The sequence below is a fragment of the Pecten maximus genome, chromosome 7, assembly GCF_902652985.1.
Source record: "Pecten maximus chromosome 7, xPecMax1.1, whole genome shotgun sequence".
NCBI lineage: Eukaryota > Metazoa > Mollusca > Bivalvia > Pectinida > Pectinidae > Pecten > Pecten maximus.
The window spans coordinates 29233559-29249499 of record NC_047021.1 but is presented as its reverse complement, the minus strand read 5'-3'; the positions used below and the strand labels follow the sequence as shown (position 1 = coordinate 29249499).

General features: G+C 38.5%; 3 protein-coding genes across 16 annotated transcripts in view; 1 reads left to right on the top strand and 2 right to left on the bottom strand.

Moving 5' to 3' along the window:
* The first annotated feature begins 455 nt into the window (after positions 1–455).
* On the top strand, positions 456–5836 carry LOC117330497 (carbohydrate sulfotransferase 5-like). Its single transcript, XM_033888815.1, has 3 exons — positions 456–1183; positions 3470–3680; positions 4490–5836. Exons 1-3 carry the CDS (start codon positions 1027–1029, stop codon positions 5301–5303), a joined length of 1182 nt encoding a protein of 393 aa, XP_033744706.1. The 5' UTR covers positions 456–1026; the 3' UTR covers positions 5304–5836.
* Positions 5484–15941, bottom strand: part of LOC117330492 (dedicator of cytokinesis protein 3-like) — a 181857-nt gene continuing 171399 nt past the window's right edge. For all 8 annotated transcript variants that reach the window (XM_033888798.1, XM_033888802.1, XM_033888799.1 and 5 more), the window contains 4 exons: positions 12497–12593; positions 12123–12317; positions 11915–11994; positions 5484–9417 (listed from right to left, as the gene is read on the bottom strand). In XM_033888798.1, coding sequence (XP_033744689.1) covers positions 9052–9417; positions 11915–11994; positions 12123–12317; positions 12497–12593 — 738 coding nt within the window. In that variant the 3' untranslated portion in view covers positions 5484–9051. The remainder of the gene's footprint in view (positions 9418–11914; positions 11995–12122; positions 12318–12496; positions 12594–15941) is intronic.
* LOC117330494 (extensin-1-like) lies at positions 9427–11908 on the bottom strand. 7 transcript variants are annotated; one of them, XM_033888809.1, is made up of 3 exons: positions 10317–11908; positions 10018–10072; positions 9427–9801 (listed from the first exon to the last, which is right to left on the bottom strand). In XM_033888809.1, the coding sequence occupies exons 1-3, from the start codon at positions 11883–11885 to the stop codon at positions 9665–9667; spliced, it is 1761 nt and encodes a 586-aa protein (XP_033744700.1). In that variant the 5' UTR covers positions 11886–11908; the 3' UTR covers positions 9427–9664. The 7 variants fall into 7 exon arrangements, with proteins under 7 accessions (XP_033744700.1, XP_033744701.1, XP_033744702.1 ...); XM_033888810.1 differs by having other exon boundaries at positions 10018–10451; positions 10832–11908; XM_033888811.1 differs by having other exon boundaries at positions 9427–10072; positions 10317–10451; positions 10832–11908.

The following is a 15941-nucleotide window of genomic DNA, read 5'->3' as shown; positions in this document are numbered from 1 at the left end:
TGAAATATATATGATATCTAACGGGAACCCATTAGGCTTAATATCCTCTTATATAATCGACATATTGGCCTCGTCCCTGCAAAGTCTTAGCCGTAATGCAATTCTATCTCGCTGAAGTAAACTAAAGCAATTTACTATCTATACAACTTTAATCCTTGTAAAGTGGTAACAGTTGCCCATGGTGGTAGACAATACCGTATATCATAACTACGGATACATGTATATATGTATATATATTTACATTCAAATTAATCATATTTCATGTCTTTCATATATGAATGTATATTTAGTAAGTGTTTTCAATGAAGTACGATCGTAAGCTTAGTTACCCACTCTGTGTCCAATGTCACTCATGTTTTGAATCACAGCATGAAGAAAAAATTTATTCAGACATTTTGAACTCCTGTTGTCAGCAACTATCGGTCTATTCATTGGACTGGAGATCTAGTTATGTCTTGAGATTTATTATACTTAAGTTCCATGAAGCGGACAAGTGTGACCACTTCTAACCAATATTACTAACGACAGTTCCAGCCATTTCTTCGATTGTTTCATATCGAGTGTGATGTTATACAAATAGTGACGTTACGCAAGGTTAATACCAAAATTTATCAACCTGATAAAAAGTAATATTCACCGAGACCGCAGCAAAACTTTACAAGTACTTCTTCGTCAACTAGAAAAAAAGAAAAACCATAAGTGATACAACAAACATGTCTTGGACCTTTAAAATACAGGGGATTTATTCACCTACGGACACTAAATCGGCCCGAAATGGAAACATATCCCTTTAATCCTATATAAACCCTGAGACATAAATCCATGTACGAGACGTACATGTATCATTGACGGTAACACCGACCGACCGAACCATGACCAGGGCTGACAATCCAACGTATCTCTGATCTACAGATCGCATTGTTCCATTCTAATCAAATATCACGGTACAATATCTTGAGCGATTGGTGTGGGTTTTGTTTTGGTGATACCTCTAGGTAAATCGGCGTACGTGTCACATGCTGCTGGATGTGGACATTTTGTGTGCGCGTGCGGCACTGCGTCAGGTACCGTTTCCGATTGAGCTGTGGGATGCGGTGCTGGGCGAGGTACCGGTTCCTGGTATATCCGGTTTCCTGTTGGATTCTCATGGCCACCACCGCGTACACTGTTTACAATATGACGGGTAAGTACAGGAACAATCTTCTATACTTATCTTAAACGTGCTTTGATTTAATGAATACAATGATAATATGTCATCTTTAATTTCGTGAATTGTACACGGTGAGTACAAGCTAATTACACGTTTGCTCATAGTTGATTTAATATTGGATAGCAGGTGATCAATAGTATCCCAAATAGCCATATGACATATTTTGACTGAATATTAACAAGGGCAAATGCAGTTAATAGATTTCGAAGAGTGTTCTAGACTTTCAATATTTCTTCTAGAAAAACGTAATGTCATGTTACCAGACCTGTATACATATATATGGTCACTCTAACACAAATCACATGTGTAATGACAGGTATAATGTCTGAGGTAGCATATAGCCTTAACTTTAACACAAATCCAAGGTATAATGGATAAGGTAGCATGTAACCTTTAACTCCAACACAAATCACATAATGTGTAAGGTAGCATATAGCCTTAACTTTAACACAAATCAGATATAATGTGTAAGGTAGCATATAGCCTTAACTCTAACACAAATCACAGGTATAATGTCTGAGGTAGCATATTATCTTAACTTTAACACAAATCACAGGTATAATGTGTAAGGTAGCATATAACCTTAACTTTAACACAAATCACAGGTATAATGTGTAAGGTAGCATATAGCCTTAACTCTAACACAAATCACAGGTATAATGTGTAAGGTAGCATATTATCTTAACTTTAACACAAATCACAGGTATAATGTGTAAGGTAGCATATAGCCTTAACTCTAACACAAATCACAGGTATAATGTGTAAGGTAGCATATTATCTTAACTTTAACACAAATTACAGGTATAATGTGTAAGGTAGCATATAGCCTTAACTTTAACACAAATCACAGGTATAATGGGTAAGGTAGCATATAACCTTAACTCTAACACAAATCACAGGTATAATGTGTAAGGTAGCATATTATCTTAACTTTAACACAAATCACAGGTATAATGTGTAAGGTAGCATATAACCTTAACTTTAACACAAATCACAGGTATAATGGGTAAGGTAGCATATAACCTTAACTTTAACACAAATCACAGGTATAATGTGTAAGGTAGCATATAACCTTAACTTTAACACAAATCACAAGTATAATGTGTAAGGTAGCATATAGCCTTAACTTTAACACAAATCAGATATAATGTGTAAGGTAGCATATAGCCTTAACTCTAACACAAATCACAGGTATAATGTCTGAGGTAGCATATAACCTTAACTTTAACACAAATCACAAGTATAATGTGTAAGGTAGCATATAACCTTAACGTTAACACAAATCACAGGTATAATGTGTCGGGTAGCATATAACCTTAACTTTAACACAAATCACAGGTATAATGTGTCGGGTAGCATATTACCTTAACTTTAACACAAATCACAGGTATAATGTGTAAGGTAGCATATTACCTTAACTTTAACACAAATCACAGGTATAATGTGTAAGGTAGCATATAACCTTAACTTTAACACAAATCACAGGTATAATGAGTAAGGTAGCATATAACCTTAACTCTAACACAAATCACAGGTATAATGTGTAAGGTAGCATATAGCTTTAACTCTAACACAAATCACAGGTATAATGTGTAAGGTAGCATATAGCCTTAACTCTAACACAAATCACAGGTATAATGTGTAAGGTAGCATATAGCCTTAACTTTAACACAAATCACAGGTATAATGTGTAAGGTAGCATATTACCTTAACTTTAACACAAATCACAGGTATAATGTGTAAGGTAGCATATTACCTTAACTTTAACACAAATCACAGTTATAATGTGTAAGGTAGCATATAACCTTAACTTTAACACAAATCACAGGTATAATGTGTAAGGTAGCATATAACCTTAACTTTAACACAAATCACAGGTATAATGTGTAAGGTAGCATATTACCTTAACTTTAACACAAATCACAGGTATAATGTGTCGGGTAGCATATTACCTTAACTTTAACACAAATCACAGGTATAATGTGTCGGGTAGCATATTACCTTAACATTAACACAAATCACAGGTATAAAGTGTAAGGTAGCATATTACCTTAACTTTAACACATTACCTATAACACAAATCACAACCCAACATGATTGCAAAAACCATGTATTATATCCTGTTCTATGTTGGCTTCTTCTTTAAAACGAAAATTTAAGGGTCTCTTGAAATTCTGAAAGTATGGAAACTTTGTATCTGCACCTCAGAGTCTGTATACTATTACATTTTGTATATAATCCTTGCTGTAATTTTTCAAGGTAAGCCTAGACAAGTCCACCCAGGCACTGTAACTACCAAAGCTCAGCAGTCGATGGTCCTGGTAGTGGCGTACATGCGCAGTGGTTCGAGTTTTTTGGGCGACATCCTCCAGCAGCACGACTCCAGTTTTTATGTTTATGAACCTCTGAAGGATGCCGTGGACAGTATCGACAACAACCGGACTATAGCCTTCTTAAATGGGACAGAAAGGTATACGTCATTAACATAGTTAAAGAAGAATTTGTCTCAAATCATATCCAATGTTGGCTTTAAGGTCATCTGACCCTGCATGGGGTCCCCCTGGGGAGGGAGTAAACTTTACTATAGTTTATATTGTGAATCATATTTTTAGCATCATTTGTCTAATTTGCATAGGAGATAACTCAAACCTGGTTAGTATTATCAGTATGAGATGAGAGTTTGGTGGTATGCACATATTGGCCCTAAATGATATCCAGAGGCTGTTTGGCAGTGCTAAAATGGGTCAAATTCACTGAAATTTCAGAAATCTTTTTCTGAAGACCCAGTTATGGTAGAATAAGATACTCCTCATGGATGGAAAGGTCCTTGGATGTTTTACCAAAAGTGTGAAATTCATGACCCTGGGGCTTACATTTCTCACTGGGTAGGGGGTAAATTAGGAAAATCACATTATGAGATGGCAGTTTGATGGTATGAATACATGTACATAGGGCCGCAATGACCCCTAGGGGCTTTGGAGCGGGACCAAAATACCCAATTATATCCCCCTATATACCCAAATAAGACCCTCGTATATATAATGTGTGTAATATTTATGTCCCCTGATGTCATCTCCATTTTCAGCTAAACTAAATGTAACAGAACACCTGGTGAGCACTTTTGTTAGCTTTGTAGAAAATCTGTGTCCATTCATTATGATACTGGTAGACAAGTTTAGTCTGACAATTGTTTTTACATCACTGGCTGATTCCTCTTTGACCAAATAAGCTGTAAGATAATGTACACATATTGAAATTATGTTATGTATTATTTTCAAGGTATATTCATACAGCAGAGGAAAAGATTTCATTCTTTGTGGACAGTTTGTACAACTGGTTCACCTGTAACTTTAAAGACCTTGACATTGGTACTCTGACTAGCAGTTACCTGTTGTACTACAGCAGGAGGACAAGAACTTACTCTGGGTGTCTCAAACGATACAATCACTCCCTGGACGGAATTGGCTACTGTCTTCATCATCTCAAAGCTACATGTGTACCCGCCCAGCTAAGGGCTATCAAGTCCATCAGGATCAACATGGATACTGTGTATCTACTACAGCAGCGACTTCCATATCTCAAGGTCATTCACGTCATCCGTGACCCCAGAGGTATCATGAACTCTAGGTTCAAGGTCAAACTATCAAATTGGATAAATCTAGAAACAGAAGTTAATGAACTGTGTAAAAGAATCACTAAAAATTTAGAAATGGCTGCTCATATAAATGAGAAATACATGTATATAAAAGAAATTGTGTATGAACTATTGGCAGAACATCCAATAGCAATCTCTGAAGATATTTACATATTTGCTGGACTTGAGTTCAGCCCTGCAGTGATGAAGCGTGTGTACCGAATCACCCATTACCCGCCACTTGCCCGCGACTGTGACTGGTGTACGAAGAAATCTAACTCCACCAAGACATCGCTAATGTGGAGGACACAGATAGAAGTGGAGCATGCCTTTGTTATAGACACTCAGTGTGATGACTTATATAAGAGGATAGGATACCTACCTGTACAGGATCTACAACAGCTCAGAAACCTTAACATTCCCCTTCGTCTGAAGATCCTTCCTTCAGGCCCTTTGTGACGTCAAATTCAATAAATCGGTCAGATTCACAAAACTGCCTGATTACATTCTTATTTCTAATGTTTTCATACACTGTATTTCCTCTAAATTATGTTTTACATTTTCTGCAATTCAGTCATTGAGGAAAGTGACAAGGACATTTCATCAAATTTTATTATTTAAATAAACAACATACTATCATTCCATTTTGCATAAATGTTTATTTCACTATTAAAAATTGACTTTAGACTCTTCAAGTCACAAAATATCATGTTGTGAAGTAGATCTACTATACAGACAAAGTAAATATCAACACACAGGTACATTTAAACAAAACCTGCTTGTCAACATACACCTGGTAGTTATTGTCAATTAAAAAAGTCGGTTGTCAACAACTCAGACTGACAACCTTCATACAAGATACGTGTGTTTATCAGCAAGATTCTCAATGGAAACAATAAGGATATTTGGCTGAAATCTGTATCTTTAATATAACCTGCATATCATGATACTGCTTTGGTAAATCAAAATAAAAACAGAAAGTCAAGAAAAAAGTCCATTATACATCTGCTGACAATGTTCTGTAAGTATGATTGTCAATGTTGTCTTCTATAGTATTAACCTTGTGCCATAGTCAATTTTATAAAAGAGCCGTGATGGTTGACATTCTAAGTATGACATTGATCTTCAGCTTGTCAGTTAGAGATAACTATTGGAAAAACTTCTAAGAAATTCCATGAGCTTGGTTAAAACTTAAATTTAGAAACTTGTTTACAGGATAAATGTACACTTTACTCATCATAATGATAAAGTTGTGACTTTCACTTCAAAATACATAATTCAGAGACCATTGCTTAACTGATGCAACAGACACGGAAGAGGAATCTAACAAAGAAAAGGAGGGGAGGTAACTCACATGAATAACAAACAAAACAGTATCTGTAGCTATCGGGAACAATCTTTTTTCTTTCTGAAAGAACAGTTAAGTTTACTGAAACTTGAGCAATCTTTATCTTAAAACCGCTAAGACCATCTGATAGCTATCTTTAGAATTACAATCCTTTTACAAATAATAGCAAATCTAATATATATTTACATATTATGCATTTTGACCATAATAATTGTATAACTTAAAATGTAAACAAGAAATATATTCCTGTCAGTATAACTATGATATTTTATTCTTTCCAACATTCTTAATCTGAGACCATGTGTACTTCATTAAGATAATATATCTATTTTACAGGCAAGAATGATCAGTTTCCTATGAAATTAATATTCACATGAGAACATCTTCAGTACACTACACATATTCTGCCCTTATAAGGGAGGCAACTTAGTTTGTTATAATGATCACAATATAAAACTGAAAGTTGAGTTATCTCCCTTTAGATAGAAAGCTAATATACAATGTATTAAATAATTTGCAATTATTTTATGAAAATATATGGCACATAACATATTAAATATGAATCCATTCCTTGGTTTTGTTCTCCTAAGGAGTTGTAGCACTATTTCTGTGGTGAACATCAGAATTGTATATTATTAAACATCAAACTGAATTCAATATATTATAAACATGATACATACTCTGGTTCCATTAACTTGGACACAGGTAGTTACTAGGGACCATGCGTACACATATAACTTATGGCAAAGCCTCATTTTACTGATTCTTAGGAAAGGTGATATCTTTATTGTAAAATTTGTAAAACAGAGATGCATTTAAAAAAAAAATCTCCCAAATTTTCAATGATTTATAAAAACCCTGATGTTAACAAGTATACACAAAGTTAAATTTTTGTTGGGTATATATTGAATGCAGATGAACCTAAATTAAAATATGAATATTTTGCATGATACTTACATTTGAAAGACACATTGTGGAAGCTACTTGTCATAGCTTTATAAACAATACAAACTTTCTCTGGAAACCATATTAATATTTTATACATTTTTGATAAATACAACCAATATCGGAAGTTACTTCATAAATTTGGTTTCAAAATCAGATTAGCTACCTTTACAACAGTTGGGTATATTTTATAAGCAGCATGTATCACATTTCTAAAAACCTTTTGATCAATAAAAACGAACATGAGTGGAGGAAGCTAGTGAAATCTTTGTATTTTTACGTCACATCAGACAAACATTAACATAAATTGAACACAACATTAATGACATAATGCTGGCCGGTGAATTGTTCGTGTAATGCTTTTGATGGTTAGTCGGTGGCTAATTTGGCGAGTGGATATAAAATGTTGAATTCTAATGAGAAATGAAAATAAAATACTTAAAAAAAACATCAACAGTAAACAATAGGTTACATATTTAAAACAAATTAACAGACTATGGACAAAATGATTTTGTGTTTGATCCTCTAGTAGTTAAGGTAACAATATTTGGCTAAAATAAGTTAGGATATAGCATTCAACTGTTCAAGGTACAGCAGTGAAATTTACATAACTGTTCAAGGTACAGCAGTGAAATTTACATAATTGTTCAAGGTACAGCAGTGAACTTTACATAACTGTTCAAGGTACAGCAGTGAATTTTACATCAATTAGCTCAACATATTTAACTGTTCAAGTACCACCACTTTGCTATATATGTAACTGTTCAAGTGAAACTTCTTTGCTATATGGAACTGTTCAAGTACAACTTCTTTGCTATATGTAATTGTTCAAGTACAACTTCTTTGCTATATGTAATTGTTCAAGTACAACTTCTCTGCTATATGTAACTGTTCAAGTACAACTTCTCTGCTATATTTAATTGTTCAAGTACAACTTCTTTGCTATATGTAATTGTTCAAGTACAACTTCTTTGCTATATGTAATTGTTCAAGTGTAATTATTCAAGTACAACTTCTCTGCTATATGTAACTGTTCAAGTACAACTTCTCTGCTATATGTAACTGTTCAAGTACAACTTCTTTGCTATATGTAACTGTTCAAGTACAACTTCTCTGCTATATGTAATTGTTCAAGTACAACTTCTTTGCTATATGTAATTGTTCAAGTGTAATTATTCAAGTACAACTTCTCTGCTATATGTAACTGTTCAAGTACAACTTCTCTGCTATATGTAACTGTTCAAGTACAACTTCTCTGCTATATGTAATTGTTCAAGTACAACTTCTTTGCTATATGTAACTGTTCAAGTACAACTTCTCTGCTATATTTAACTGTTCAAGTACAACTTCTCTGCTATATGTAACTGTTCAAGTACAACTTCTCTGCTATATGTAATTGTTCAAGTACCATTACATACTCAGCTATATATGTAATTGTTCTAAATACTGTAGTTAATTAATGTAACACTTGCTATTTTAACAGCAGTATACCCAATACATGTTTTCTTTCAATAATAGGTTCATGTCATACACACTCAACAAGCTGTATCAGTTTTATGTGTGTAGAATCATGATGACAGTAGAGTATTTAATCCAATATTAAAGCAGATTAAGTTACAAGGAAGGGTAAAGCTATAACATTTGTTCTTTGGTCACGACACCAAACTTGATATCCATGATTTATTGCTCCTTTGGTCCAGACCTGCACTTTCTCGTGTCGCTTGGTCAGACATGCTTTTACAAGTCCTTGAATCACTAAGAATATATCACCCTGTATCGCCACACTTGGGAAAATTTCACATCCATATTTTACAAGATTCTGACGAAGGAAATCACTTTACATCATGTCAATGTATATACACTACAGCACATTCATAAAAATCACAGATCACAAAGAACGCCAGAGTCCCTGTCTCACAAAGGTGTGTTTTCAAACTCAACTGAGGGGGTCGACTTTCTATCGGGCACAGACAGGCGGGGTTTAACTTGTGGGGGAGAGTCTATCCGCTGACTGTGACGCTGGGGGATGGGGGGTGGGTCACTTGGCACAACCTCTAACTGTTTATACTCTGCACCATTAGAATTGTTCAGATTTGTTGTGCTTAAATTGTTTGGCCGTACCATCGGGCTTATTCTGTCTTTACTGTGTGTGGAAATATTTGATGTTGATCTGGAGATCATGGACTCCTGTCCCGGAGATTTTGGTGATGCGGTAGGATGACGAGGAGGAAGTGGGGGACCAGTCCGGATTCCCGTCTTCCCTTGTAAACCCAGATTTACCTAATAACATACCGAAACATATATACCATATAAAATGGTAGAATTTCTACAAACATCAACATATGGTACCTATGATAAGACCAAGGGGCCATCACAGAAATTTTAACTCATGGTAGAGGTGAAATAGCAATTGTTGAAAGTTTTACTGACTGCAATAGACATGGGTGGGTTATTACCAGACATGAGCTTATTACCGAATATACATTTAGTATCCAGAAACACCTCTGATCTACAGTGACTGTGTTAATTAAATATTAACTATATAAGTAAACATACCTTTGGTGGTAGTGAGGGGTGAGGTACATTTGGTGGTAGTGAGGGGTGACATACCTTTGGTGGTAGTGAGGGGTGACATACCTTTGGTGGTAGTGAGGGGTGACATACCTTTGGTGGTAGAGAGGGGTGACGTACCTTTGGTGGTAGAGAGGGGTGACATATCTTTGGTGGTAGAGAGGGGTGACATACCTTTGGTGGTAGTGAGGGGTGACATACCTTTGGTGGTAGTGAGGGGTGACGTACCTTTGGTGGAAGTGAGGGGTGACATACCTTTGGTGGTAGTGAGGGGTGACATACCTTTGGTGGTAGTGAGGGGTGACATACCTTTGGTGGGTGTAAGGAAGTGACATACCTTTGGTGGTAGTGAGCGGTGACATACCTTTGGTGGTAGTGAGGGGTGACGTACCTTTGGTGGTAGTGAGCAGTGACATACCTTTGGTGGGTGTAAGGAGGTGATATACCTTTGGTGGTAGTGAGGGGTGACATACCTTTGGTGGTAGTGAGGGGTGACATACCTTTGGTGGTAGAGAGGGGTGACATACCTTTGGTGGTAGAGAGGGGTGACGTACCTTTGGTGGTAGAGAGGGGTGACATATCTTTGGTGGTAGTGAGGGGTGACATACCTTTGGTGGTAGTGAGGGGTGACGTACCTTTGGTGGTAGTGAGGGGTGACATACCTTTGGTGGTAGTGAGGGGTGACATACCTTTGGTGGTAGTGAGGGGTGACATACCTTTGGTGGTAGTGAGGGGTGACATACCTTTGGTGGGTGTAAGGAAGTGACATACCTTTGGTGGTAGTGAGCGGTGACATACCTTTGGTGGTAGTGAGGGGTGACGTACCTTTGGTGGTAGTGAGCAGTGACATACCTTTGGTGGGTGTAAGGAGGTGATATACCTTTGGTGGTAGTGAGGGGTGACATACCTTTGGTGGTAGTGAGGGGTGACATACCTTTGGTGGTAGAGAGGGGTGACATACCTTTGGTGGTAGAGAGGGGTGACGTACCTTTGGTGGTAGAGAGGGGTGACATATCTTTGGTGGTAGAGAGGGGTGACATACCTTTGGTGGTAGTGAGGGGTGACATACCTTTGGTGGTAGTGAGTGGTGACATACCTTTGGTGGTAGTGAGGGGTGACATACCTTTGGTGGTAGTGAGGGGTGACGTACCTTTGGTGGTAGTGAGGGGTGACATACCTTTGGTGGTAGTGAGGGGTGACATACCTTTGGTGGTAGTGAGGGGTGACATACCTTTGGTGGTAGTGAGGGGTGACATACCTTTGGTGGTAGTGAGGGGTGACGTACATTTGGTGGTAGTGAGGGATGACATACCTTTGGTGGTAGTGAGGGGTGACATACCTTTGGTGGTAGTGAGGGGTGACGTACCTTTGGTGGTAGTGAGGGATGACATACCTTTGGTGGTAGTGAGGGGTGACATACCTTTGGTGGGTGTAAGGAGGTGACATACCTTTGGTGGTAGTGAGGGGTGACATACCTTTGGTGGTAGTGAGTGGTGACATACCTTTGGTGGTAGTGAGTGGTGACATACCTTTGGTGGTAGTGAGGGGTGACATACCTTTGGTGGTAGTGAGGGGTGACATACCTTTGGTGGGTGTAAGGAGGTGACATACCTTTGGTGGTAGTGAGGGGTGACATACCTTTGGTGGTAGTGAGGGGTGACATACCTTTGGTGGTAGTGAGGGGTGACATACCTTTGGTGGTAGTGAGAGGTGACATACCTTTGGTGATAGTGAGGGGTGACATACCTTTGGTGGTAGTGAGGGGTGACATACCTTTGGTGGTAGTGAGGGGTGACGTACCTTTGGTGGTAGTGAGGGGTGACATACCTTTGGTGGTAGTGAGGGGTGACATACCTTTGGTGGTAGTGAGAGGGTGACATACCTTTGGTGATAGTGAGGGGTGACATACCTTTGGTGGTAGTGAGGGGTGACATACCTTTGGTGGTAGTGAGGGGTGACGTACCTTTGGTGGTAGTGAGGGGTGACATACCTTTGGTGGTAGTGAGTGGCGACATACCTTTGGTGGTAGTGAGGGGTGACATACCTTTGGTGGTAATGAGGGGTGACATACCTTTGGTTGTAGTGAGGGGTGACATACCTTTGGTGGTAGTGAGGGGTGACATACCTTTGGTGGTAGTGAGGGGTGACATACCTTTGGTGATAGTGAGGGGTGACATACCTTTGGTGGTAGTGAGGGGTGACATACCTTTGGAGGTAGTAAGGGCTGGTCGACTTGAATTGACTTTTTCCTGGGAAGGGATGGTGGGGTGTCTTCATTTGTTGATTCTGAAAATACGAAATATTCTTTTCCAATAAATTCTCCTTAATACATACCTCATTTCAGTTACATGTTTTGTTTGATCATTCAACATTTCTTTAATATTGATTTAAACTAAAAAATCACTTTTATTTACCTGAAAGTCTCCGGGGTGGAAGAGCTGGGGTTGAGGTTGTAGATATCATACTAGGAGAGGGAGATGGTGGCGGACTCTCCCCGTAGGAGTGATGTCGTCTCTGGGTGGGGACTGGGGGACTTAATGGAGTCACATACACATCTCGCTTCTTTGATTCCCTCTCACAGGGAGTTGGTGGCCCATCTGGATACTCACCTGGACACAATAGGATGCACATATGTTTTATATTTCATCAAGATATCTTTACCTACATACATGTATATGTAAAAGCTATGCAAAGATTGTAAAATAATTGCACTAAATTTACATTTGACCTTTAATATTTTCATGTATGAAGGGGAATGATTGATAAAAGTTTGCTAGTATTTACTTACCTTCCTGTCTGATGGAGTAGGAACTCGTTGGTCTGTTGGTTGTCTGTTTAATATTGGGGTCACTCCCATGACGGGGAGTATGCATCTGTGTCACTAACTACAATACAATAAGACTGCCTAGTCAAAATATAGTCTGGTAAGATCACCACTATTGAACAATCAAGTATAAGAATATCCTTAGAAAAAGGTTGTACCATGGTAATTTGATTTTCAAAAATTATTTTCATTTTAATGATTTTATTTAATGACAAAAAAAAAAAAAAATATTGTGCACTTTCTCATTTCTATTATGATAAATGAAGTTTTGGTTTAGTAAAGCTTGTAGAAAATCATTTCAAAATGCTATAAAAGCCTTCAGAGCTGTTATTTAAATATCCTGATAGTGAAGCTATAAAATCATGTACATGTGTATCATGCATGCATCATAGTATCAACTAAATCCTTCACCACTCAATACAAAAAGTGAGCACCCCTCACCAAACACCAGTATCTAGTACTATATACTACATGGTCTATAACTGGAAACTGTTGTATCCCTCTTTGTTTAACAGAGGTCCAATGGGCCTGTACAAGTATGGCTCACCTGTTCTGCAGCTTACAAGTTTTTGTGATAATCCAATGGATGGGTTTATAACAGAAACAAGAGGCCCATGGGGCCTGTATCGCTCACCTGGTTGGATTAGACCAAATGTTGAAATAATGTTCATATTCAAATTGTTTTATTTGTAAAATTCTAACAATGCTATATATGGTTATAGTGTGGGAATCCGAACTGCTTTAAAGATTAATGAAGTCCAGACTCTCTAAGGTCTGAAAGACCTCAAGAATTGCTTATAGAACATGCATTCATCACTTTATGACTAGTAGCGATTTAAAGGAATTACCTCTATTTCACCTATTGGGCCCGCCCCTTTGGCCATTCGGGGGTCAGAGTCACCATTTATGCAAAATCTGTTCCCCTGGTTCTGACCAAATTGGGTTCAAATCCATTCATAACTTGATGGCTAGTAGCGATTCAAAGGAATTACCTCTATTTCCCCAACTGGGCCCCTCCCTTTTGGCCCCTTTAGGGTCAGAGTCACCATTTATGCAAAATCTGTTCCCCTTCCCCCAAGGATGTTTCTGACCAAATTGGGTTCAAATCCCTTCACAACTTTATGACTAGTAGAGATTTAGAGGAATTACCTCTATTTCCCATATTTGGCAACGCCCCTTTGGCCCCTCGGGGGTCAGAATCACCATTTATGCAAAATCTGTTCCCCTTTCCCCAAGGATGTTTCTGACCAAATTGGGTTCAAATCCATTCATAACTTTATGACTAGTAGTGATTTAAAGGAATTACCTCTATTACCCCTATTGGGCCCCGCCCCTTTGGCCCCTTGGGGGTCAGAGCCACCATTTATGCAAAATCTGTTCCCCTTCCCCCAAGGATATTTCTGACAAAATTTGGTTCAAATCCATTCATAACTTTATGACTAGCAGTGATTTAAAGGAATTACCTTTATTTCCGCTATTGGGCCCCGCCCCTTTTGCCCCTGGGGGGTCAGAGCCACCATTTATGCAAAATCTTTTCCCCTTCCCCCAAGGATGTTTCTGACCAAGTTGGGTTCAAATCCATTCATAACTTTATGACTAGTAGCGATTTAGAGGAATTACCTCTATTTCCCATATTTGACCCCGCCCCTTTAGTCCCTTTGGGGTCAGAGCCACCATTTATGCAAAATCTGTTCCCCTTCCCCCAAAGATATCTCTGACCAAATTGGTTTCAAATCCATTCATAACTTTATGACAAGTAGCGATTTAAAGGAATTACCTTAATTTCCCCTATTGGGCCCCGCTCCTTTGGCCCCTCGGGGGTCAGAGCCACCATTTATGCAAAATCTCTTCCCCTTCCCCCAAGGATGTTTCTGACCAAATTGGGTTGAAATCCATTCATAACTTTATGACAAGTAGCGATTTAAAGGAATTACCTTAATTTCCCCTATTGGGCCCCGCCCCTTTGGCCCCTCGGGGGTCAGAGCCACCATTTATGCAAAATCTTTTCCCCTTCCCCCAAGGATGTTTCTGACCAAATTGGGTTCAAATCCATTCATAACTTTATGACAAGTAGAGATTTAGAGGAATTACCTCTATTTCCCATATTTGGCCCCACCCCTTTGGCCCCTCGGGGGTCAGAATCACCATTTATGCAAAATCTGTTCCCCTTCCCCCAAGGATGTTTCTGAATAAATTGGGTTCAAATCCATTCATAACTTTATAACTAGTAGAGATTTATAGGAATTACCTCTATTTCCCATATTTGGCCCCGCCCCTTTGGCCCCTCGGGGGTCAGAATCACCATTTATGCAAAATCTGTTCCCCTTCCCCCAAGGATGTTTCTGACCAAATTGGGTTCAAATCCATTCATAACTTTATGACTAGTAGCGATTTAAAGGAATTACCTCTATTTCCCCTATTGGGCCCCGCCCCTTTGGCCCCTCAGGGGTCAGAGTCACCATTTATGCAAAATCTTTTCCCATTCTGCCAAGGATGTTTCTGGCCAAATTTGGTCAAAATCCAATAAGAACTTTATGACTAGTAGCGATTTGAAGCAAATGTTGACGGACGGACGGACGGACGGACGGACGACGGACGACGGACGACGGACGACGGACGCTGCGCCATGGCATAAGCTCACCGGACCTTCGGTCCAGGTGAGCTAAAAACAGTGCATGAAACAAAACCACTCCAAAATATCGCAGGAACGGTGACTATCGGTGACTCTACCGGAGAGGGTTTTGGGCATAGTGACACCAGGTTTGTGCCTTAGGAGAAGATACCCACCTGTTGGGCTGCTAGCCCATTCAGACACAATGAGTGTGGCCGTGATGGTATTGGAGGGGGCACAGCAGATCTGGGGCTCCCAAAGGAGACATGCTGCCCTGGACTCCCTACAGGGAAGTGCTGACTGTGACGTCTCTTCTCCGGAGGAGGTGGAGGAATTAGGGGTGAAAGGTTAAAGTGATGTGGAGGATGCTGATGTGGGTTCTCCTAGATCACATGCAGAGAGATGGTACAGAATAAAATTAGCATCACATGGTGAACCTAGGGTTATACTGGTGTGTTGGGCTGGATTAACAAGCTAATCCATAATGATGTTGGACTTTCTGTATAGCTAGTGTCCATGTATAAATAATCAGCCATTCAATAAAACAGTTATGAAAAAAGTTAAGTTGAACAGAATCTGCTGTGCATATTTCAATAACAATTAAGATTTCAAATACTGGAGTAAAAATTATTAAAATATTTTAATTATGAGTTAAACATTTGACAACATACCAATCTTTTTTTTTTTTTTTATAAAATACACATTTTATTACAAAATGATATTCAGCAATCAATTTTATACAAATGGAAAATCAATGAATTTAATTGAACCTGTTTAAGTTGGAAAACAACGCTTTTT